The following is a 27,216-nucleotide window of genomic DNA, read 5'->3' on the forward strand; positions in this document are numbered from 1 at the left end:
TTCTTTTAATGTGTCATTGGATTCAATTATCCAGTATTTTGTTGAGGATATTTGCATCCATACTCATTAGAGAAATGGTTTTGTAATATTTTTTTCCTAATATCTTTATCTGACTTTGCTATTAGGATGATATTGGCTTCCCAGAATGAGTTTGGTGTCATTCCTTGTTGTTCAAACTTTTGGAGACACTTGAGTAAGACTGGTATTAAATTTTCTTCAAATGCTTGGAAGAACTCACTTGTGAAACCATCTGGTCATGGGATTTTCATTTTAGTGTTTTGTTTGATGATGGCCTCAGTCTCTTTATTTGTGATTAGTTTGTTGAGATCTTTGATTTCATTTAGAAACAGCATAGTTTGTACATTCCTAGGAAATTATTTCTTTCATCTACATTGTCTGGTTTTCTGGCATACAGTTGTTCATAGGATCCCCTTATAATGTCTTTTATTTTTGTGTGGTCAGGAGTAATGTCCTCATTTTCATTTTTTATTTCATATATTTTTATCATCTCTCTTTTTTCTTACAGCAACCTACATATGTGTTTGTCAATTTTGTTTATCTTCTTGAAGAACCAATTTTTAGTTTTGTTAATTCTTTCTACTTTTTTGTTGTTCTCAATTTCATTTATTTCTCTTCTAATCTTTATTCTTTCTTTCCTTCTACTTGATTTGGCATTATTTTGCTGTCCTTCTTCTAGTTTCTCAAGCTGAGTGGTTAGGTTATTGACTTTAACTCTTCCTTCCTTTTAAATGTAAGCACTGAGGACTTTAAATTTCCTTCTCAGCACTGCCTTGATTACATTCCATAAGTTCAGATATGCTGTGTTATTATTTCCATTCATCTCAAGATATTTGTGGGTTTACTCAAAATTTCTTATTTGACCCCCTGATTATTTAATGACTAGATGTTTAATGCTCATATATTTGTAAATTTACCACTTTTCTGCCTCCTGTTAATTTCCAACTTCATTCTATTATGATCAGAGAGATTGTTTTGTGTAATTTACATCTTGTTGATTTTATTGAGATCTGCTTTGTGACCCAATATACAATCTATCCTGAAGGAAGATCCATGAGCACTTGAAAAGAATGTGTATCCTGCTATATTTAGGTCCAGTTCTCTGTATATGTCCATTAGGTTTAAATCATTTGTCATATTATTCAAGCTCTTTATTTCTTCATTGATCCTCTGTGAAGTGTTCTATCCAATGCTGAGAGTAGAGTATTGAAGTCTCCACTATTATTATCAAAATACATTTTTCTCCCTTCAGTTTTGACAGTGTTTTCCTCATGTATCTTGGGACATATTGCTTAGATCTACATACATTTAAGACTGTTACTTCTTCATGGTGTATTGCCCCTTTTATTAATATATAATATCCTTCCTTGTGTGTAATGAAAATTTTGCTTTTAAAGTCTATTCCATCCAATATGGATAGAGCTACTCCAGCATTTTTTTTTTTTTTTTTTGTTACTGCATGGAGGAATATCTTTTTCCAATCTTTCATGTTCAATCTCTTGGTATCCCGGGTTTTAAGGTGAGCCTCTTGCAGACAACATATAGGGGGCTCATTATTTTCTTTTCTATTCCATCAGTCTGTGACTTTTGACTGGGGACTTTAATGCATTAATATTTAATGTTTTTTCCAGTGAAATCAGTTCTTATTTAACCCTTTTTAAGCTTTGGAATTTATCAATCATATTTTATTTTCACCACTCTTTTGATACTTTTAGTTACTTATACTGATGTAATCTTCATTTCTAGACTCTCTTCCAAGACTGTCTCCTTTATTTTCTTTTCAGATTCTAGCACTCTCTTTAGTATTTCCTACAATGCTAGTCTCTGTGATAGACTTTCTCAGTTACTGTTTATCCATGGCTATTCTAAACTCACCCTCATTTTTAAAAGACAGTCCTGCCAGATATAAATTCTTGCCTGGTATTTTTTCCCAGGCAGTATCTTAAATATATCATGTTACTTCATAATTTTATCCATTGTTTCTTAGGAGAAATCATCACTTAATTTTATATGGTATCCCTTTTATGTTATGCATCACTTTTTTTTTTTACTACTCTCAGAATTCCCTAATTGTTTTTGGTATTTGATATTCTGATTACTATGTGTTTTGGAGTTGGTCTATTCGGATTTACTCAAATGGGAGTGTGCTGTGCATCCTGGACATGGATATCTATGTCTGTCAATAGGGTTGTGAAATTTTCTACTATTATTTCTTCAAATAATCCTTCTGCCCATTTTCTCTTCTGTTCTACTGCTCAGAAACCAGTGACGTGTATGCTTGCATGTCTTTCTGCCATTTAGTTCCATGAGACTCAGTTAAATTATTTCTGTTCCTTCCTATATTTGTTCTTTTGTATGTTTGCTTTTAGAAGCCATATCTGCAAGCTCATTGATCTTTTCTTCTGCCTCCTCAAATCTGGTGCTATATGCTCCAGTGTGTATTTAATTTCATTTATTGAATCTTTCATTCTCCTAGGGTCTGCTGTTTTTCTATGAATACTTTCAAATTCTTCTCTGTGCTCACTCAGTGTCTTCTTAATACCCTTAATTCCTTTAGCTATCTCATTGAATTTATTAAGGAGACTTGTTTGAAATCTAGGCTTAGTTGTGTCAAATCCTTTGTCATCTGGAGGGTTATCTTGATCCTTTAAATAGCCCATATCTTCCTTTTTCTTATCAAGGATTGTATTTTTATTTTTTTGGTGCCTTGGCATCTGGCTTACAAGATTTATTTATAATGGATGCATGTTCTCCTTTTACTTTAGATCCTTCTTGCCTTTTCTCCTTTGCTGGTGTTGTAGTAGAAACTGAGGATGAACTTGGTGCTGCAAGCTGTGGAGGCTTAAGCTGCTTGCATTGCCCTGGAACTGATTAATCTTCTCCAACATTTCTTCTCTGTCAGGGGTAGGGACCGAACTTCAGCCATGCATAATAATCCAAGTTGTTCAGGCAAAGATTATCTGTAGTTGCCCAAATAGACTGATGAAGCCTCAGGACCCTTCCTCGACTGGTATGGGTGGGGGTAGAGATTCAGGTATGGGCTTCAATCTTATGCCATATAGGTTCAAAATGTCAGGCCCAGGTAGAATGACATAGTTCTGGGGCGCCTCCCTGCTGGGGGTGGGAATGGACTCTCTAGAGTGCACAGCAATCATATTCATTTGGGCTAAATATGGCTTCAGTTGCCCTGAAGAACTTCCCTTTAAGGGGTGAGAACCGAATCACTGATACGCAACAGTTTAGTCTGTGCCTACCAATACCTGAAGAGGCTGAGGAAACACCAGTCCCCAATTAACCTTTCAGCATGTGGGGGTGGATCCCAAGGCACCTTGCCCTTCATTCCATGCATGCCAAAAGGGTCTTCCATTGCCCAGAGAGACTGAGAAAATGCCAGCTTTGTCCTATCCTTTTGGGTCATTGATGTGGACCCACAGGTGACCAGAGGTTCAGACCATGCAGGCTGAAATTACCTGCCATTGCCTGGAAAGACACTGGAAACCTAAGACCCCTCCTTACCTATTGGGAGTTGGGGGCAGATCAACAGGTACCCACCAGTTCAGTCTATGCAATCCAAAAGTGCCTACCATTGTCCAGAAAGGCTGAGGACACACAGCTCCCTTCCTATCCCATTTGGAGGCAGAGGTGAAGATGGAATTGAAAGTGATTAAAAATCAGCAGGTCTAAGATTTCCAAATATTCAGTCTGTACTTGTCAAAATCACCTGTGGCTACACAAAAAGGTTGGTCCAGGTCCCCCCAGCTTCCTTCCTGCCAGAGGTTGGCTGGAGCCGATCTTAGGGCTGCTATCCAATTCTGGTGGAAAGATGCCAGTCCCTACCTTCACTGTGATTTTCTGTCAGCCCTGCCTCCCATCATGCCAGAGACAGATTTAAAAGGGAGCCTAGCCTACTGTTCTTTTTCTGACTTAGGCAGTTTCAAATTTGAGCTGTTCTTAGGATTATACTTTATCCAGTTGAGGTTCCTAATCAGGAGCTGAAGTTGACACCGAAGTCTCTTTCTCTGCATTTTTTTCAAAGTGGATCTTCCAATTTCAGACTCAGAATAGTTTCCAAGGTGGCTTGCACTGCTGCCACAAGCCTCCATGGTGGGGAGAACTTTACTCACAAATATCTGCAAATGGGAAGTCTCCTTCCATTCTTTCAGATGTTGCAGGATGCTCCACTGTCCCCCAGGTACCCCAAACAAGTGCTTTAGATAGTTCTGGGTGATTACTAATTGTCTTGTAGGACAAGCTGACATTTCTAGCTACTTATTTGGCCACCATATTTTCCCATCTTCTCTCCATTCACTTTTCTTTCTTTTACTTCATCGGATGCTAATAATTAATTTGTATTATGAAGCAGGGCTCCCATAGGTTCATGGATGTTCCCTAATTTGGGTTTTCAATCTTTAATCTTTGGACAAACTCTCTCAACAAATGATGTCTCTTTTAGCTGCACCCATTTCTGAAAAACACACAATTTAAAAATCCTGTTGGTGACCACGTGGTTTTGGATGAGGCAAGGAAATTGGATACCAGGTTTGACATTCTCAACTTTTGGAATTTTCCAGAAGGTTTTGGTCTAAAAGTTAAAGTAGGACAATTTGCTTCAGATATGCCACATGATCAACAATTTTCAATATCTGAGGAGATGATAGAGTGGAACGCAGGATTTTCAGAGGTGGGTATGATTCAATCATCGTATTTTGTATTACATATAAAGAAAATATCTTTATGGGGGATTCCTTCCTCCTTATTGCTCAGTAAATTGCCAATCTGTATATTTAACATCTTAACCTTCAACTTGAAAATTTTTCTTACACACTGTCAAATGGATGGTAAGGACACATTTTATATATATATATATATATATATATATATATATATATATATATATATATATATATATAATTTTTTATTTCACATATTACCATGAAAATGAAATCCTTTCAGATAAATTGATTCATGTATTTAAAATTTAAATTTGTGTTTGTGTCAACACCCCTAGCAGTGTATATTTTGGAGAGATAAAGTTACACTTTTTAACAGGTTTTTGATTTTCTTCCTAGACTCCCCACTCAGTATGCAGTGAGAAGTGTATTCCTGGTTTCAGCAAAACATCTCAGTTGGGAAAGCCTGCCTGCTGCTTTCTTTGTACTGCATGCCCAGAGAATGAGATTTCCAATGAGACAGGTAAGTTCATGACAAGAAGAAAGTCCCATCTCTCCTTTATATCCCCCACTCATACAAGGTATTGAAAAGTTTCTGTAGGAAACTAGAGTCAAAATTCATCCTTCATTTAGCAATTTAATTTTATAATCAATAATATTTTCCATTGAGATGACACTCCTCTGCACTTATCTATTATATTTGATAAACTTTAGACCCATTGCAGGCAGTCATCTATAGGAAACACTTTTCTTGAACTCACAATAGTAAACTAAGTTTCATCCTTATCCTGTAATTAATACATTGTATTATAACTACCTGCTCTGCATCCTGTTTGAAAGAATATTTAGATTGTATCAAAAGCTTGGGTCTTAATCCTCTTCAGTTTCACCATAACTAACACTGATATGAAGAACAGGTGCTCAGAACATTTGTTACATTTTTTAGAAATGAATATTTCTGTGGAGTGCCATATGAGGACAATATACAGCACAGCTACAATGAATGGGTTTCACTTTCTGCTTTCTCATAGTTCACAGCTGACCGTGGGGACAAAACATAGATATACTTTGTGTACATCCTTAAAGCCTGCAATTAGTGCATGTGCAGAGGTTTAAGGGCTTGCAAATTCATTGGGACAAATGTTTCCATGGAGTTTTTCATAGAAGCAGTAGCATTAGTATTATGTAAGATGAATGAAGGGGCAATAAATTCTTGGCAGAATTCTTATAAATGAGAAAGAAGCAAATCACCACTGCATGTATTATTCATAGATTCAGAGAACTGGAAAACAGATTTCAGTGTGACTAAGATCACAGAAGATATTGAGGATGGAGATGGAGACACGGTATATAAATGTGACAGAAAATCAATATGCCATATTTTCTTCATAATACAATTCTTGAAATTAGCCATATTCATGATATTACATGCTGGAATGACATCTTTGGTGGGGAATTTCTGAGTTTCATTTATTGATTAATATGAGGTTAAATTTTCCAAAACACTTCCTATTATTCCATTTTTTGGAGATGTGTTCAGACTAAAGATATAACAAAGCAATTTGTCAATTTGGGAAAATGATCCATGTACACATCGGTACAATACAGGTACAAGTATATGTTCCATGTGCACATATAAAGAATACTGTAACCATCAACGCCTACTCCCACATGTTAGGAGATCAAGAAATATACATTTTAGCAACTCATTTAATTTAGATAATACAATAGATTTTATAAAACTACTTTGAAATTAAAAATGCTACATTTTAAGTGATATGGGATAGAGCTAAAGCTAGCTGTCTTTAGAGAAAAATGTATAATGATAGAATATATAATTTTAAATTATTTATTATATATATTTAAATGAAAAAACTGAACAGCTAAGTATTCTTCAAAAATTAAAATAATAAGAGCAAATAAATCATAAAGAAAAGAGAAGAGAGAAAATAATAATTATAAGAAACTTAATAAAGGACAATCTAGATAGGATAAAAAGATAAAGCTAAGGCTAAAATTAGGGAAAAAATTAATAATCCCTAGAATGGTGTATTATGAAAAATGAAATTTGCAAAATAAATAATATCAGGACTAAAAAAAAGTTGCCCTCTGTGCAGAATTTTGTATCATAAAAGCCTAGTATAAACTATTTTATTCCAATATATTTGAAAATGTAAATTATATTCACAAATTCCCAGAAAAATAAGTTACCAAAAAATGTCCCAAGAAAAAATGAAATATCTGAAAAGTTTCATATCTCCTTCAATTATTGAATCCACACTTTAAAAACTTTAAAACATTGTCATATATTTTTATATTCACCAATGGCTTTACTGGGGAATTCCACCAAACTTTCAAGGCAAAAATTAAGCTTATTTACTCAAACTCTTCCAGGAAATAGGAAAGAAATGGGAAAACTTCTCAATTCATTTTATGATTAAAGCTTAACATTTTTATCAAAATCTTATAAGGTCATTACAAGATAGAAAATTTACAGGTGTCTTGCTTTTTAAACATGAACTCACATGTCAAAGAGAAAAAAATTTGTAGTCTAGGTTTCCAGCTTGTATAAAGATGTGTTCTCATGACAAAGCAAGGTAATTCAGTATGTGTGCCCCCTGAAAAGTAGAGTCATCTCAATGCATGCAGGAAAACATTTAATACAATTCAACACCGCCAGTGATTTTAAAACAAACAACAAAAGTATCACTTATCAAATATGGAATAGAAGGGAATCATCTTAATCCCTTAAACTAACAAGTATCAACCTGAAAACTAACAAGTATCATCGTTTGGAAGCATTTCAGGCCTGGGAGATGAATAAAGAAAAAATCCACAGTATTAACACGGTCACCAATACACTGGGGCTCTTTCCCAATGTAATATTGGCAGGAAAATAATTGGAATGAGTGATTATGGGAAAGGATAAAATAGAGCTGACATCATTTGTGAAGGATTTTATTGTGTATGTCTAAAATCGGGAAGATTTTACAAACTGAGATAGTGGTCTGAATACAAGTGTAATATAAATCCTTATATATGCAAGTCATAGGACTTTCTAAAATGAAATTTTCAGAGATTACATTTACAATATCTTGAAAGTATTAAATACCTGAAAATAATATTAAGCAAATTTTGGAAAGACTTCTGCACATAAAGATATAGAAAATCATTTGGAAAATTTCAAAAAGACTAAATAAATGGAGGGAGAAACCATATTCATAAGGGAAAGGACTCAGTATTGGAAAGGTATCATTATTCTCCAAATGGATTGACACAATGTAATTGCTTTCAAAATCCCAACTTTTTTGAGGCAATTGAAACTTATTATATCATTCATATGAAATCAAACAGGAAAAAAACTTGGTCAAGAGAAATTTTAAGACAAAGATTGAAATTGGAGTACTTATTCTACCTGTTTCATTTTTTATGAAGTCACAATAATGTTCTTTCAGCATAAGGATAGAAAAAGAAAGAAAAACAAAAGAAAACCCAAATGGCATATCCAGAAACAATCTGGTCACATAAAGATTCATCAAAATCAGGCACATTGGAATTCTAAATGTAAAAATAAAAATATTAAAGAAACTTAAAGAAGAATATTTTCATCTTCAAAGTCGAAAATTTCTTAAATAAAACAAATATAACATCAACCTTAAAGGAAACATTTGATAAATGTTAACTACAATAATACTGCTATTTTTTGCTCATCAATGAAAGGTAAAGCCACAAGTGGATTAAATTATTTAAAATAGATCTAGTCAACAATGAATTACATCAGGAATATACTGAGAGCTCCTATAGATCAAGATAAGCAAAAAATTCATTAGAAAAAAGTTCGATGTGTGAACAAGTCCTCCTTACCAAAACATCTCCAAACATGCAATGCACATATGTGATAGTGCTCAGATTAATTATTCACAAGGAAATTGCATTTAAAAAGCATAATGAAATACTCAGAACATCCCATAAAAGCTAAAATTAAACATTATTACTGTGTCCAGTGTTGAAAAGAATATGGAGGGAAGCGGACTTGGCCCAGTGGTTTGGGCATCTGTCTACCACATGGGAGGTCTGTGGCTCAAACCCTGGGCCTCCTTGACCCTTGTGGAGCTGGCCCATGTGCAGGGCTGATGCGGGCATGGAGTACCATGCCATGCAGGGGTGTCCCCATGTAGGGGAGCCCCATGCGCAAGGAGTGTGCCCCATAAGGAGAGCCGCCCAGCATGAAAGAAAGTGCAGCCTCCCCAGGAATGCCACCGCACAGGGAAAGCTGACACAAGATGACACAATAAAAAGAAACACAGATTCCCATGCCACTGACAACAACATAAGTGGACAAAAAACACGCAACAAATAGATGTAGAGAACAGACAGGTGGGACGGGGGAGGAGGGAATGGGGAGAGAAACAAATAAATAAATAAATAATCTTAAAATAATAAAAGAAAAAAGAATATGGAACAACTGGATGGTAAATTGGTGTAAAACTTTGGACAGCTCTATGGTATTACCTGTAATGGTGAATATTTGCTTATTATACAATCCAAAATTATAGCATCTTATCGTACCAAATATGTTCATGGCAGTAACTTTAATAATAACTAATACTCATAAATAATCAAAAGTCCATAAACTGTAAAATGGATTAAAAAAATGATGTATTAATAGAATTCTATTCAGCATTATAAGAGAATGGATTATAACACTTCACACCCACAAAGACTATGTTTTAAAAATGTGAAATAACAAGTGTTGGAAAGATGCAGAGAAATTGGAACTCTAATAAACTGGTGGTGGGAATGTAAAATAGTTCAGCTGCTGCAGAAAGCAATATGTCAGTTTCTTAAAGAATAGAATTACCACATGATCTGCTAATTCCATTTCCCTGGATGTACCCATACAAAGTGATAGCATGTACTCAAACAGATAATTGTGCACAATGTTTATAGCAGCATTTTTGACAATAGCCAACACATGGAAGTGACCCAATGTCTATTAATAAATGAATGGGTAAATAAGCAGTGGGACATACAAACAATGAGATACGATTTGGCTACAAAGAACACTGAATTTCTGATATGCATTTCTAAATATAAGAACCTTGCAAACATTATACTCTTTGAAATAAGGAAGTGAAATGTCATTTATAAGAGATGTTAAAAAGGAGCAAATCCCCAGGAGCAGAAATCAATGAAGAGGGTTCAAGGGGATGAGGGTAAAGGGAAGAGGAAATATTTGTTGGTGCACATAATGAGTGTGTAAAAAGGAAATAAAAATATATTTAAAAGTGAATGAAATCTAAATTATGAAAGAATATTATCACAATCTTACTATTAACTATATTTCATGTTATATTCAGTGTATTTATCACCTGCCCACTCTATTATTATTATAAATAATATAAAAATATATTTTTATTACAAAGTTGGCACTTATAAAATAATCAAGCATATGTGTAGAATTCCCATACAACACCCTTTCATCAACACACCAAAACAGGGGAATATTTGTTACAGGTTATGAGATAATATAATCAGTATATCACCACCAGCCATCATCCATACCATATATTTGGTACACTAGTTCCATACTCCCTGATTTTGTCTCACAACAATACAGTGTGTTGGTGGTGACTTGACATATGGGATCTCTGTGTGATGTTATGCATGTTTGTTTGTAAGTTCACAACTTTTATTTTATACTTAGTCTTTGTGTATGTTCATATATTAGTAATTTTGAATAAAAATTTTAAAAAACGAATGAACTATACAAATACATCCAGTGAAATGAATGAATCTCACAAATAATATTGGTAAAAGAACCCAAGCAGAAGTAAACTAGGTGCTTAGAATTCAAGAAGGTAGATTATTTGGAGATTTGAGAGGGAGTAAATGATTTAGAGAGGTTAGAAAAGAGGCCTCTGGAGGGCTGGGTGTGTTCTAGTGCTTGGCCTGTGTGGTGTTACCCATAGTTTCACTTCCTCATAATTCATTAAGGCATACACGTATGGTTTGTTCCCTTGTATGACTATATGTTACACACCAAGAAATACATTTTAAAAAAGAAAAGAATGGCAGCTCAAAAGTGAGTAAAGTGGAACTGTTATGAAATTGAAGGACTGAACTTCCAAAAGAAAGCCAGAAGTCTAAAAGAAAGTTTAGGGGAAGGAAAATAAGCAGATTAAAACACAGAGTTCTTTCGAGTCATCACAAACTGGGCAGATTTGGCTGAAATTGTCCAATTTTATTGTTTTGGGTCCAGTGAATAAGTGAGAATTACTGAATGTGTGCTGGTGACACTTTGCATTTCTTGTCAGATATAGAACACTGTGTGAAGTGTCCATATCATCAGTATGCAAACAGTGAGAGAACTCGCTGCATCCAAAAAACTGTGACCTTCCTGGCTTATGGAGACCCTTTGGGCATGACTCTGGTCTGCACAGCACTTTGCCTCTCTTTCCTCACCGCTGTTATTCTTGGAGTCTTTGTGAAGCACCGGGACACTCCCATCGTCAAGGCCAATAACAGGACTCTCAGCTACATCCTGCTCATCTCCCTCAAGCCGTGCTGCCTCTGCTCCTTGCTCTTCATCGGTCGTCCCAACACAGCCACCTGCACCCTCCAACAAATCACATTTGCAATTGTGTTTACCGTGGCTGTGTCCACTGTCTTGGCCAAAACAACCACTGTGGTTCTGGCATTCAAGGTCACTGCTCCAGGGAGAAGGATGAGGCAGTGGTTGGTATCAGGAGCACCTAACTTTGTTATTCCCGTTTGCTCCCTGATCCAGATGACAATCTGTGGCATCTGGCTGGGAACCTCTCCCCCATTCATTGATAAAGATGCACACTCTGAGCCTGGTTATATCATCATCGAGTGCAATAAGGGCTCAGCCACTGCCTTCTACTGTGTCCTGGGATACCTGGGCTGCTTGGCCTTCGGGAGCTTCATTGTAGCTTTCATGGCCAGGAACCTTCCTGACACCTTTAATGAAGCCAAGTTCTTGACCTTCAGCATGTTGGTGTTCTGCAGTGTTTGGGTCACTTTCCTCCCTGTCTACCACAGCACCAAGGGGAAGGTCATGGCAGCTGTGAAGATCTTCTCCATCTTGGCTTCCAGTGCTGGATTACTAACCTGCATCTTTGGCCCAAAGTGCTATATTATTTTGTTAAGGCCAGATAGGAACACTCAGCATGGATTATTGTATAAATCACCTTCTGGGGGCAATAAGCTGTCTTAAGTTATAATTTAATGTTTTCCTGCAATAAATAGAAGATCTGAAGAAAATCTATACCATCATTGCATTTACCCTCACTGATTATGAAGCAAATATAATTTTCCTCCTCTCTCAAAATATCAGAATGACAACCACAGCCATCCAACTTTTCAACTTTAAATTTCATTTGTCTTATTTTTATTTCACAATTAATCTAATGCTGAATACTGTTATTCTAGATATTTTATGTGTTCTGAATATATTTATATAGACTTTTACTTTGGTTTTCAGTCCTTTGTTTCTCAATTTCTTTTTTTCCAAATTACCATCGAAAACATGATATAGATTTCTTCCTTTTCTCTGGCTATGTCTTTCTTAATTGTTGTTTTTTGATTTTTAAAAATATATATTTAATTATTTTTAGAATATACATAGATCACATGAAATGTTACATTTTAAAATATAGGAGTTTCCCATATGTCCCACTCCCCACAACCCCAATTTTCCCACATCAACAACTTCTTTCTTCAGTGTGGTACATTCATTGCAATTGATGAATACATTTTGGATTATAATTTATACATCCTGGATTATAGTTTAAATTGTAGTTTACTCCCCTAGTACACTCAGTAGGTTATGGCAGGATATATATTGTCTTGCATCTGTCCCTGCAACACTATTCAGGAGAAACTCCAAAGCCTGAAAATGCCCCCTTATCACACCTTCTTTTCCCTCTCCCTGCCTTCACCAACCCCTGTGGCCACTGTCTCCACATCACTGCTATAATTTCTTCCATTGCTAGAGTCACAATAATTCTATAGTAGAATATCAGTAAGTCCACTCTACTCCATATTTTACATCTCCAACCTGAGGACCCTGGGATGGCGATGCCCTTTCCACCTCTCAACTGAGAAGGGACTTCTATCATGCATGGCTTGTGAATGGGAATCTCATGCCCACAGGTCTAAACTCTCAGTTCCTTGACGTGGTGGTTGTCCATCCTTACCTCCCTTTCAGCTGACCTGGGTAAATCCAATGAATCAGAGGGTAGGATTTGCAAGTCTGCTGAGACTCAGACCGCAGCTAGCACATGAACAGTCCAGAGATTCAAGTCTCCTTGGCATACACCAGCCCCAGCACCAAAAATGGTTCAATAATAGCATCAGAAAACGCTTGTGTGGAGAAGTCACATCTTAGTCCAACTCCATCAAATTCAGGAGCACAAATTGCCAAGTAGGGCCCACTGGCAAGGCACTAAATTCCAGAGCCATCTGCCATGATTGTAAGACCTGGGTGTCACCATACCCTCAGAAGCACCACTACCTGGGGTTGTATCTACTTTGGCTGTCTCTGAGATCCTACTGAGATGTGAGATGTGCATAAGCACCACCCTTCTGATGACCTCCCAACACATTTTGAATTCTTAGCCATATAAACTCATTTGTCTTTACCTGACTATGGTGATCTTAATGATCCAATACCATTTAGGGAATATTCCTTACTTTCCCACATATTTGAATTGCTATATTTTAAGGATAATAAATACCTACATATAAAAGCTCTGTTTCTGGGCACACTCTGTAGCAGTTTGAATTATACAGCTTTTATTGGGCCATATCAGTTGGACTTTGAATCCCCTTTCCCTTGTTTCTGAGATTCCATGATTTGGACTCAGAAACCAATAATCCCCTAACACCAAAATAATTTGCAGAGCAAATAATGCATGGATAAGTATCCTACTGCCCCTAGACCTATAGGTACTCACTGTCAAGGCACTGAGACTAAGCTGAGAAATAAACTTTAACTGAATTCTGTACAAAGAACTACAGCATTTTCCCATCACTACAGGCAGCAGGAAAACTGCAGGCAGAAACAAATAGCTCATCTAGGAAATAGCATGACCTGGGTGAGAAAACCCCATGGTGTGTGAGTGGTGGAGTGGACCATGGTATAGCCTCAACCAGTCATTTTGGTTATCATGTTAATGCATTTTTTCTACTCTCACCTGAAAATATTTACAATGAATATACTTGCTATCTAGAAGTACTAAAATGGGACATGAGAGCAGATTTTTACTCTCTACTTCTGAGTCCCATTTTACTTGCTCTAGTTTATAGTCACTAACACTGCATTACTGACCCTGAATTTATCCCTATGTGAAATGTTATTATGAGTTTTGCTCTTTAAGGCTTCAGAGGAAGTGTTTTCTATGTACAAGGCCTTGTCCACACTAGACTTCAATAGGAGAGTTGAATAAATTTGTGAGTGCATAAAATTGTGATGCTATGTGTGCATTTCATTTTGTGGACATTTGTTCATTCATTCAACATGTATGCATTAATACATTTAAAGTATTTATTCTATGAAGATATAAAACAGAACATCATAGAACCAGAAATTGTCCTCATTAATCTAAGTGTAAAGTTTGATTTGATGGCATTGGCCTTTGAAGGAAAATTCAGGATGCAATGAGAGAATAGAAGGGAATGCCCTAATCTAAATATGGTAACTAAGGAAAAAGCCTTGCATGATAAGGAAATTAGAAAAGATACCTGGAAGATGAGCAGGACTTAGGACTAGGCAGGGAAAGGGGACAGAGATACAGAAAAAATAATATTACAATCATGGGAATAAGCTGAGCCTAGAACCTGAGTTTGACAGGTGCACTGTAAAAGACAGAGGTACTGGAATCCAAGGCAAAGGGAGAAGTGAGAATAGACAGGCATAAACAGATTGTACAGATTATGTAGTTCATTTTAGGTGCGCTTAACTTTATTCTAAGAAGGCTAATTTATTGAAAGATTGACAACTGGAGAAGTGGAAGTTGTTCATAAAAAATGACCTCATTTTGGTAGCACATTATTGTGAGTTAATTAACACCACTGAGTTATACAGGCGACTTACATATTACTGGGGAAAATGTTAAAAATACAACATAGGACTGTATAACACAGGGAACCTTATTGTAGATGATGGACTATAAGTAATAGTGCATTTGTAAGAATGTTGTTTTATGTATAATCACTAATGTAGAACATTTTAATACAAGATGTTAATAATAGTGTGGTATATGGGGAAAATGCATCTAATGTAAGCTATGGATGACAGTTAACAGCACTATTTTAATAATCCTCCATCCACTGCAACTAAGGTAATTACTAATGCAAAGTGTCAAGAATAAGGGACATATGGGAACACTTCAATTTTTACATGATTTTTCTGCAAATCAATTACTTTTTAAATTAAGCATAAATAATAATGATAATAGGAAATATTTCATGTGCTGAGTAATGTTTTATTTATTGTAATCCATGTAAATTGCTTCACACACTGTCTAGAATATAAAATCTTTCGTTAAATACTGGCTATTACAGTAAAAAATAGAGGTCACTTATATTTTAAAAATCTATCATCAAATTTAACAATTATTTGACATCAATGAAAGGTGTTGGTGTGGCGCTGTGTGGGAATCCTGTATTTTCTACATGATTGCTCTGTACACCCACAACTTTGCTAATAACATTTTTAAACAAATCCATTTTATTGATAAATATTAATAAAGCATAAATCCACCTATAGTGTAAAATCAGTGGTATTTGGTCTAATCACATATTTGTGCATTCAACATATTTTTCATTCCTAGAGCACTTTCATTACCCCAGTAATAATAATAATTAACAAAAAACAGACACACACAAACAAAACTCAACACCTCTCAATCTCTCTGCTTCCCCAGCCATAGATAGCTGGTAAACTTTTTCCTTCTCTCTAGTATATCATTATTTATATTTGTAAAAAGTCTTATATATGCAATATCATGCATATTTGTATTTTACATGAGGTTTTACTATCTTATAGAGTCCCATGTTGCAGTTTTTAGCTTTCTTTCTAGTAATATACATGACCTTAAACGTTTCATTTCACTCACTGTCATACACATATAATAGCTCTGCTAGTTACAAACACCATGATCCATGATGTGCTTTAACTATTTCTATTTATTTCCTAAGTCTTAAAAACAGCCTTTGTTTTTAACCAATTTTGCTGCTTAACCATCAGGTTTCTAGTCTCTATCCTCCTCCTATTTTTGTGTCCTATATTCTAATTACTAACTCCATGAGTTTATACAATACACTTAGTTCATGAGAGTGCCATAATCCAGCATTTGTCCTTTTGGGTCTGGCTTGCTTTACTCAACAAAATATCCTCCAGCTTCTTCCATGTTCTCATAGGATTCATGATTTCATTTCTTCTTACTGCTACGTAATATTTCATCATGTGTATACTCCACAATTTGTTTAGCCATTCATAAGTTGATGGACACCTGGGTTGTACCCAACTTTTGGCAATCGTGAATCATGCTGCTGTGTGTGTAGATGTCTATTCATATCTCTGCTCTCATGTCTTCTAGATATATTCCTAGTAATGGTATTGTCAGGTAACATGGCAAGTCAATAGTCAATGACCTTCGGAACTGATAAACAGTCCTCCACAATGACTTTACCTTTCTACACTCCAAACAATGAATAAGTGTGCCTTTCACACCACATCCTCTCCAATGTTTATAATACTTTTATGATGTTTTAATAGTGACCAGTCCAATAGGTGTAAAATGATGTCCCAGTGTCTGATTTGCATTTCCTTAATTTCTAGTGATGTTGAACATTTTTTCTTGTGTTTCTTCACCATTTGTATTTCTTCTGTCAATAAGTGTCTTTTCAACTCTTTGGCCCATTTTTTAAAAAATGGGGTATTTTTTTTTTTGTAATGGAGTTGTGTGATCTTTTTGAATATCATAGATATTAAACCCTTAGCAGATACTTTATGACCAAATATTCTTTTGAAGTGGCTGCCTTTTCACCCTTAAGGCAACTTCCTTTAAGGTGCATGTGTCTATTTTTGAGAAAGTCCTCATTTGCCTATTTTTTTCTTTTGTTGCTCATGCTTTGGATGTAAGTTTTATGAAACTACTGCCTATTACAAGATCTTGAAGATATTTTCCTAAATTATCTTCTAGGAGTTTTATGATTGGAACTTTTATACATGGGTCCCTGATCCCTGATCCATTTCCAGTTAATTTTTTTATAAAGTATGAAATAGGGATCTTCTTTCTTTCTTTTGATAAGGATCTCCAGTTCTCTCTGCACCATTTGTTGAAAAGACTGTTCTAGCTTAGCTAGTGGGGCTTGTCCACCTTCTAAAATCACTTGAGTGCAGATGTGCGGTTGTATATCTGAGTTCTTAAATAGGGTCCAGTGTTCAATATATCTGTCTTTATGCTAGTACTATGTTGTTTTTAAAACTGTGGTTAAATAATATGATTTAAATTCCAGAAACGTGAGTCTTCCAACTTTGTTCTTCCTTTTCTAAGATCTTTTTGTCTATTCAGGTCCCCTTACTGTCGATCCAATTGATAAATATCCAATTTAGTATAAACAGTCTTTCATTTTTTTCTAGCACCCTCCTGGATGACCCGGGGCACACACCTCCCTGTACACTCCCTATATATCTTGAGGTGCTGGCAGGAAGGAAGAAGCCTGTTCTCCTCTTACTCAGACACCTTTTGCCAGGTGTTTTACCCTTGTTGGATATCTCAGGAATAGGGAAGGGGAGACTTTCCTGTGACTGGGAGGTTCAATACCTCACCATTTGCTATTTCAGCTTCCTCCTCTCTGTCCCTGACTCTCTTGTTATTATGAAGCAGTGCCCTGGTCTGCTGTACTTGAAAGCAGGTTACCAAGACGGCCTTAGACTCCCTCTCAGGTATTTTAGTAAGAGCTAAGCTTTATCTGTCTAACCCATCTGTCCTGCTCCCACAATCCTCACCTATACATATACTTTCTCTCTCTCTCTTTATTTTTTTAATGTTACATTTGAAAAAATTTAAGCAGTCCCCATATATCCCCCAGCCTCTCCCTCCACTCCTCCCACCTCAACAAACTTTTTCATCATCTTGGCACATTCATTGCATTTGGTGAATACATTTTGTAGTACTGCTACACCACATGGATAAGGATTTACATTGTAGTTTACACTCTCCCCCAGTCCACCCATCTAAATTAAAAAAAAATTCAGTTAAAAAATAAATAATAATTAGTACTTGATTTAAGAAGACAATGGCTTATTTAACTGTAAAAACTCCAGTAATTTATAAATGCATATTTTGTCAGATGTGTTTCTCTAATATGAATTTTTGCCAATAGGATGGTATTTTACATTACTTTTATGATTTAAAATTCATACACTTTAAATATTGATCCTCTTGAAGTGATTCTAACACATTAATCAACTCTCTGGCAAATTACTGTTTATGTGGTTGTATGTAAACCTATATGTATATAAGCTTCGTAATTTGCCCCTTGCAAATATTGAAGGCTGTGTTAATAATTTTCCTGTAAAGAGCCAGATAGTAAATATGTTTAGCTTTGTAAGCCTTGTGGTCTCTGTCACAACTGCTCCACTTAGACTATGTAGTGTAAAACTTGCCACAGATGATATGTAAATAAAAGAATAAGGCAGTGTCCCAGTAACACTTTATTTAGGGGCACTGAAATTTGAGATTTGCATAACCCTTGCATGTTATTAAATATTTTGTTTTGAATTTTTCACAATCATTTAAAATTACAGGAAAAATTCTTAGCTCATGGGCTACCTAAAAATAGAGGTACAGATGTGGTACATGTGCAGTAGTTTGCTCACACCTGAAATAAACAAATCCGAAGTAAATGAAAAAATTCTTACATAAGGAAGAAATTATCTTATATCTGTAAGAGTCATCCTGACCTCTCTCTTATCCCCATTTGTAATATGAGAAAGTTATAGCTGCCTCGTAGTTATATAATCAAGTGTTTGGTTGTTGATGAGTAACAATTCCCTCCCTCTACCTTCCTCTCCTTTATTCCAACATTCATCTCCATATTCCTCACAGAATTTCTTGGATGTCTGGAAAATCTGTATGGCATCACCTGTGTGGTAAAAAATCCTATAGCAAAACAACTTATGCTAAGTGCTTCTAATTGTCTGAGCCTGTATTATCTTGTGTTTGGGGTCATAGATATGTCTTTATTGAGGGAAAAAAAGGTGTACTCTCATTAATCCACAAGACTATCAAAACAAGATAAAATTTATCTGAGTTTAAAATAGATAAACTACTTACTATTGCAGGCCAATAAGTACATTCAGAGTACAGAGTGCTAGATAACCAGGGGAAAAGGTGTGCCTCCATATTTAAAAGATGTTGAGACTAATGTGGAGTAGAACACGGATTCTGGTAAAATAACACTAGACCTCTCTGCAGACCTACAAAGGAACCGTGTGGAGAGGGTCAAGTTAGACAGGAATATTGCAGTGTAATTTTCCCATCATTTAATCTTCCTCGGCATGTGGGCACATAGGAAGACATTTCCCAGCATCACTTATAGACAGTCTGGTACTTGTGACTTAGTTCTTGTCAGAAAGATGTTGGTAGCATATTGTATGTCTGGGGTCTACTCAGTATTCCAGCTTTCTTCCCTTTCATCAGCAAACAAAGGAACCCCAAGATGAAATAACAGAGCTGCAAGATTAGAGTTGCCTTAATTCCTGAGTCACTACATGGGAAAAAGCAACCTCACCCATGCTGGAATTTGCAGGAGAAAAATATAAATCTTTGCTGCACTAAACCACTTAGATTTCAGGATATATTTGTTACATTAGTATATCTTAGCTTAAAATATCTAAAATATCTAATCATAAGCTATATCCATAAGCTATATCTAATCATAAGCTAAATTTTGGGACACTCAAATTTCTTTCAAATCATATTTAATTTATCATATTAATTGCAATATTTTTCTAGATTGTACATGATATGCTAGGTGCTGGAGATACACATATCTTTCTCTTTATCCATCAATAATGAAATATACTCAAGCATTTTCCACCTTAAAGGAAACAAATGAGTGTAAAAATAATAGCTATTTTAAACTTCAACATAAAAAAGAAAAGAGACATAATATAAACATTCCAAGATGACTGTAGATATGGGTGCTATGAAATTCCAGATACAACCTTTATGGAAGGTTATCCAGCAACTGAAAAAGATAAGACTAGTAGCAGCAAATATGAAAGCAATATAAAAAAATGATATAAATGTATTTATGTTATTTTTATGAAAATTCCTTTTTTGCCAATCACTATTGTAAGTGCTGTAAAATGGATATATTATTATCCACATTTTAAAGATGAGAAAAATTTAGAAAGAAGTTAACTAACTTATGACAGCTATTAAATGAGGGATCTTAGATGTGAACTATGCCTCCAGGCCATAGGGTCCATATTATTTCAAATTTATTATAGGTGTCACCTGGGAGACATGTTGCATGACCTTTCTATAAATCTGAGTTTACATAGGTTAAAAAAAAAAAAACGGGTATAATAATAGTACCTTCCTCTTAGGGTAAGTTTGAGGGTAAAGAGAAACGTTGCATGAGAAGCCCTTTGCACAAAACTGGCAGAGTAAATATTCAGCAGTTTTAGCATCAGATTTGTCAGAGTCAGCTTCTCTCTTCTTCCTCCCCTTGGATTCACAAGTCGACAGGTTGTATGCAGGTCCCTATTACCAGCAGTTCACACCACACTCACTGCCTAGTGTGCTGTATCCATGCTGGTTAGACCTGGAGAACAGAGCCACAATCAAAGCTAAGATGTCGTAACCAACAGGGGACATGCTTGCACGTGTGTAGTTAGCCATCTTGAGGGTCCTGACAGAGACAAACAGGTAGTGTTCCAGGGAACATCCAGGTGAAGAAGGTCAAGTAGAGATAATTCAATTCCTCTGCAGTGATGGAGCACAGCACCTAGAGATGGGGAGGAGAATTCCTACAGTGTTTGATGGGCACCAAGAGCCCACCATCCATTATTGACTAGGACAAGTTTGATGGGTGATAGCTCATTAGATTTTTAAAAAATCATTGTTTTACTAGATGCATGACTCTGAGTGGATTGTGTGATCCCCTTCTCTATTCCTATGAGTTGAGAAGGTATCATTTGGACCATCTATGAAAATGAAAAAGTATTTAACTTAAAAGGAATCTTCATTTTATAAAAACCCATCTTAAAATGGAAGAATAGTCAATGCATGCTTAGGGTTCTAGACATGTATTAAACTCTTTGCTGCCTAATCCATGATAGATTTCTATAAATCAAGTTACTCTGGGTCTAGCCAGTGCTGGTGAATCCCACAGAGGCCTGTATTAGTTTTTTTTTTCCCTTCCTCCTTCTCAGGGTGAAAGTATTGAGCATTTGGTGATTAACTTACCCTCTCATGAGTCAAAATCCCTTCAATCTTGTTCACTGCCCAGGATGAATGAGCCTCTAGACATTTGGCATATAGTAAGTTATTCAAATAAGTGTAGGATGGATGAATGAATGAATGACTTCTGAGAAACTCTTATTTCCCTAAGGCAGCAGAATGTTTCATCACTCTTGAGACATAGCCCATAGCATCTCACATTGCGAAAATTTCTGAATGGAAACCCATTTTCATAGTAACCTAACTCTTATGCCCACTAATCATCTTCATGGAATTTTCCTTCCATATCCTTGATTCACATGTAACCAGACTTTCATCTGAAGACTACTTAACATGGATTTCAAGTCGAAAATGGCCACTCTCCAGATCCAGGGTGCAGTTGGATTCCTCCCCACTCCTAGATTCATTTTTCACACAAAACCTTCCTCCCATGCCAAAGGCTTTATAGTTTCCTCCCCTTCTTTATTCTATCCACTTGCTAACTAGTTTCTTTTCCACATTCCCTGGGGCCTGTTGTAATTAGCACTCTTGTCTGGCTGAAATCAAACAGCTCAGCCCATGATATTAATCCAGGGCTTCTAAAACCTGTCTCCTTCTTGCAGATCCCTTTCATTTCATTCATGCTGTTAAAAAAATGGCTATTACCTGGAAAGGAGCACAAGGGAAATGTCTAGATCTTGATCAAAGTGATGGTTACCTGAGTGTTTGTATGTGTGTGTGTGTGTGTATATATATATTGCACTTTCATTTTTTATATCATACTTAAAAATAGTCAACTAAAAAACAGTCATCAACGTTTACAAATTGGATGATTTTGAATTATATATCCAGACATTCGACTTCCCTAAAATGTGATGATGGATGCAGCATTAATGTTTCCATCCCTCTGAGTGGAACAACAGAGTGGAGCAGAGAAGCTATCTTTGTAAATAGGCATATTTTCCATGATGTCTGGAAAGCCTAGGGTTGCCATGTGTTTGATGAAAAATGAGGTAAGAAATGATTAGTTTAGTTTCCACATGAAGGAAGAAAATATTGATTAATGTAACCTGGCAATGTATTGCCTCGGTCTCCCACTCCCAGGTTAAACAGCAACAAAGGAAACCAGCTTTAGCCAGTCCTATAGGCAGTAAAAAGATGCCCAAGAAAGAGCTAAGTCAATACCAAATCAGCACTAAATTCCATTCCTTATTTAATGAAGGGGAGCAGGTAAAAACTAAAATGGTTGGAATGTGATGGGGGAAGTGGTTAATCACAAACTTTTGTGTGGGAAAGTTAGATATTCTTGGATAGGCTATAACTTCTAAAGTATCCAATCTATGGAGAAACAGAGGAAAAACTTGTGTGCGAAGCTTAGGGGTATAAATTGTGTCATTTTTCTTTGTTTGGAGCACAAGCCACGTTTTCTGGCTGTGCCCCTCTTCTTGAAAGACTGAGAATAAATTCTTTTCTTCTCCACAATCGGGTGAGCCTTATTTTCTTCCAGAAGATTTCTTTCTAACAGCTTTGGGGGCTCACCCAGGATTCTGAAGCTTCAGAGAGCAGACCCCTGGGGTGGACGACAGGGAGATGCATCCCACTGCTTAAGCGGTCTTGGACTCTGCCAGCGGGAGCCTCACCTCTGGCAGCCAGGAGGCCCAAGAACAGACACTTAGATCTGCCAATTGTGGATGAGAAAAAGGGAAGGAAAAACCTGCCTCTTGTTGACCAGGTGACAACATGCATGGACCAAGGTAAGAGCAAAGGTTTTTAAGTATTACCTCGGTGGTTGGGAATTCTGATGAGTCTGAGTTTCTCTGTGTGTGCATGAGATGCATTACATACAGTGTGAATTGAGTGCAGGGTCCCAATTCGCATTTCCCTTCACCTGTGAGGGAAAGGGCTGGATACGGACAAAGCGAAAGATTCAAAAGAAAGAGACCCAGACAAGATTCAGAATGGGAAATAGAGGCAGTCAGTAGACTGGGAAAAAAGGGGAAGAGGGTATCTGTAGGATTTCCCGGAGACATTCCTCCGGATAGTCCACTAGGGAGGATGTTAAGGCATTGGACCAATAGCAATCAGACCAAGGGAAAAGACAAGCAGAAAATGATTAAATATGGCTGTTGTAACTGGACCAAAGAAAGTATTTTACTGCCTGACATATTCTGGCCAAAATACGGGGCAGATGAGGATTGACTTTGTGCTGACCTTGTACTATGTGTTAATGGAAAAACACCCTTCTCCAAAGAAGAGTCTGACTATGCCATGTGCTGGTTAAAGGGAAAGGGGGCCACTTTCTATCCATTGAAAGCTGAAAATCCAGGCCCCAAGACTAAGTTTGTAGAAACTAAGGCTGCAGAATCAAAGGCTGCAGAAACAAAATCTGTAGAAACTAAACCCTGGGACCCCCTGTCTAATCTCCCTCCTCCTTATGTTCCCCCTCCCCTCCCAGGAGAAGGACCGTTAAACTTGGAGGGTCTAATAGAACCCATTGTAAACCCTGGGGAGCCAGAGAATCGAGTGAGGCCAAAAGTGCCACCAGTTACAACACACCAACAGCTGAGAAAAGATTTGGAACAGTGTAAGAAAGATAAACAAAATTTCCCATTGTCCAGAGCATCTGAGGAGAAGAGAGTGAAAGGACAAAACTCCATTGAGCCTTTGTATCCACTGAAAGAATTACCAATGGGGCCAGGGGAAATTGGCTATGTAAATGCCCCACTGACAAGTACTGAAGGAAGGAACTTCAAAAAGGAGATGAAATCTCTAATGGAAGATCAAGCGGGGCTGGATCTAGTTTATACACCTTGCCTGAACTTATGTCCATACTGAATATCCTCTTTATGGGAGAAGAAAGAGGAATGGTGCAGAGGTCAAGTATAAAAAGGAGTGGGAAAGGCAGCATCCACCCGGACAGGGGGTAATGGCAGCAGAACAGAAGTTCCCAAACACAGACCCTAATTGGGATAAAAATGACCTGGGGGACAGAGCACAAATGAAAGATCTTAGAGACCTCATTATACAGGGGATCAAATTGGCTGTACCCTGTTGCTGAGCGGGGAGGTCTCAGTCTCGCTCAGGCCCAAGAGTCGGGGGGGGTCAGCTCCTAGCGAACCGCTGGCAGGGGGTGCTCCAGGGATAGAGCACCGGGGCTCTCCAGGCGTGGGGGACGCGCGGTTAGGAAAGAACCACAGAGACCGCCTGAGTGCAGGAACAGGTCTGCTTTATTGCGGAAGTACACTTGGTTATATAGGGTTGGGTAGAGGGAGGAGTGTGATGAAGGGAGGGTTGGCTACGGGGCGGCTGTGGATAGGCTGAGGCAGGCAGGCAGATCTGTGGTGGTCTGCCGTAAGCAGTTACTGGGGAAGAGGGCAGATTGTAGGTTGGCAATAAGGGCGGGACTGGCAGGAAGGACGGCGGGGGCTGAAAGGGGAGGAGGGGTAGAGAAAGGCGGTAACAATTGCTCCTTCTGTTTTAAAAGGAAATTGAAGCAACAAGTTTTGGTGTGCACGGTGGGTGGGAATGGCTCAGCGTGCGCAGCAACAAAAGACAAGGATTATGAGGAGGAGGAGGAAAAGGGGATCATAGGGACGTGTACTAGGATAGGGCGAGGGGTGGGGGGAGACCACGAGGACCGGCCGGCCGTGAGCGGACGACATAGCATCTGGCCAGGACGCATGTGCCCGCCATTAGGGTCGGCGCACGCCGGCGCCTGGCGCGCGCCGAGCCTTGCCAGCAAAACGGGCCCGCAATGTCCCTGAACACCCCTGCCTGACGGCTAGAAAAGGCGGGGAGAGGTGCAGGGAGAGGGACAGGAGGTTACAGGCGTGTGGTTTGGAGTAGGTGGCGTGGGCGGAAGGGGCGTGGTGGACGGCTGGGGGGGGACTCATCGGTGGCGAGGTATTGGTAGTGGACTTGTACAAAGGAGCTGAACACTGCATTGGCTTGGTCTTTGGCAAGGCGGACAATTTTTCTTATGGCCCAAGGTCCTACAGTGAGGGCTAAGATGATGATGATGAGTGGGCCTAGAAATGGAAGGAGGTATGGGAGGAGGGTATGGAAAACACTGGAAAAATAGTTCGCGTTTTCTTGCTCTTTGCGGCGTCTATCTAGTCCCTCTTGGACTTTCTTCAGGTTGTCCTCGACCAGGCCAGTGGAGTTGGCGTATATGCAGCATTCTTCTCCAAGGGCGGCACATAGACCCCCTTCTTTAAGGAGGAGGAGGTCGAGGCCGCAACGGTTCTGGAGAACTACTTCAGAGAGAGAGTTAAGAGAGTCTTTTAGGTATTTTACAGCATTACAAAGATAGGTGATATCTTCATCAACGGCCTGTCTGAGAGAGGAGAGGGCAGAGGACTGTGTGGCGAGGGCAGCGATCCCTGTGCCTGCTCCTGCAATACCCAGAGGGAAGCAACTGTTAGGACTGCAGTGATTGGCTCCCTCCTCTGTAATTGGAGAGAGGCTTGTTTGCACAGCAAACGGTGGAAGAAATCGGTGTCAGAGTGTTAAAGGACTCGAGGGGCGAGAAGGATGAGCAGACAAGTTTCATTGGTGGCATTGAGGGTGGCAACATTGAGGCAGGGGGTTAATCCCATGGAGGTACAAAGCCATTGGGAGGTGTTAAGGGGGATTAAGAATTTGGCGGAAGCGCTAGGAGAGGAGTAGTTAGAGCAGGCGTGCACAAGAGGATGAGAACCTTGGCGGGAATGAACACAGTGCCCTGTGGAGGAAACAGATTGGAAGGTTAGGGGAACAGAGGAAGTGTTCCAGTTGCACTTGGCTGGGTTGTCTGAAGTGGGTTCATTGAACGTGAAGTTAACAGCAACAGGCTCATAGATAGGAAGGGAGGGGGAGAGGCAGAGCCAACAACTCCGGGTGAGGTTGGGGTGGGAGGAGTTTAGGGAGGTGTAAGAGGCTTTGATTAGGCTGATGAGAGGGCTGGAAAGCTGACTAAGGGGTAAGCGAGGCTTGGGGTGGTGGGAGCTAAGGAGGGCGGTAGCGAGGAGGGTGCTGGGCGAGGGAGAGGGTGAGGCAGAACGGGACGGAGGGGGAGGCTGTGCTTGTGGAGGATTGAGAATCTGATTTGGGCCCACTGGGGTGGAACGTGAGGGAATTGGCTCCTTTTTTATAGTGATAATGGCGCCGTAATCGTAGCCTACTGCATACAGGCTGGCTCCCCACATGCGGCCCTGTAACCAGAGGTCGGAGTTGGGGTCTTTAACTGTGAGTGTGATGGTGTTCCATCGAGTAGCATTACGCTGGAGAGTGAGGTATGGGTCTTTGTTAGGGGCGCCGGACCATCCGTGAGCGATGGTTTCGCACCCCCAGGAAGGACAGTAGTAATGCGTTGGATCATGGCATCCTCTGGCGGAGGATGGGCACATGTAGAAACCTGTGGCAGCAGGTTGGCCTGCCCCCCAATTATAAGACAGAAGGTTTATGCGTCCAGTGAGATTGGCGACATCAGTTGTGAAAGAGGGGGCGGAGGCGGTCACATTTGAGGCGAGGAGCCTTTTTTGTTCATGGCAGCCTTTGCAGGTCAAGAGGGAGAGGGTCCAATTGAAGGGCTGGTGATTCGGGTTGGCAGCGACCGGGAGAGCGAAGGAGGCCAGAACGATGAGGACGGTCGCGAGGCAGCACGGGGGCATCATCCGGCGGCGAGGCATCTGTGGAGACAAAAGAAGAGAAAATTCCTCGCTCTCCACGCATGGTGAGTGGGCAGCATGAGGGGGGTAAAGAGAGCGGGGTGAGGGTTGGAAACGTATTAAGAGGGGGTGTTCTTTGATGGTGGCTGGTGCTGGATCCAGGTGAACGGGGCGACCTCTGGACCATAACCACTGTCAATGTTATCTCTCACCGAAGGCATAGGGTGCTGATCGTTCGGTGGAACTAATGGGTCGGTGGCTGGCCAGATGCAGCATCCGGGGACCCAGAGCGGCTGTGGCTCTGAGTCAGGAAAAATACAAGCAAAACCTCTCCCTTGGGCTAGGAGAGGAGCTGGATCTTGCCAACGATTCGTGGTGGGGTCCTTCCAATGG

General features: G+C 38.7%; 1 protein-coding gene across 1 annotated transcript in view; it reads left to right on the forward strand.

The window, feature by feature from the left end:
• Positions 1–22,851, forward strand: part of LOC131272987 (vomeronasal type-2 receptor 116-like) — a 28,274-nt gene extending 5,423 nt beyond the window's left edge. Inside the window, exons 3-6 of the mRNA XM_058290380.2 lie at positions 4,472–4,699; positions 5,088–5,211; positions 11,006–11,705; positions 22,701–22,851. Coding sequence (XP_058146363.2) covers positions 4,472–4,699; positions 5,088–5,211; positions 11,006–11,705; positions 22,701–22,851 — 1,203 coding nt within the window. The remainder of the gene's footprint in view (positions 1–4,471; positions 4,700–5,087; positions 5,212–11,005; positions 11,706–22,700) is intronic.
• The last annotated feature ends 4,365 nt before the right edge of the window (positions 22,852–27,216 follow it).

This window comes from Dasypus novemcinctus, chromosome 30, assembly GCF_030445035.2.
Source record: "Dasypus novemcinctus isolate mDasNov1 chromosome 30, mDasNov1.1.hap2, whole genome shotgun sequence".
NCBI lineage: Eukaryota > Metazoa > Chordata > Mammalia > Cingulata > Dasypodidae > Dasypus > Dasypus novemcinctus.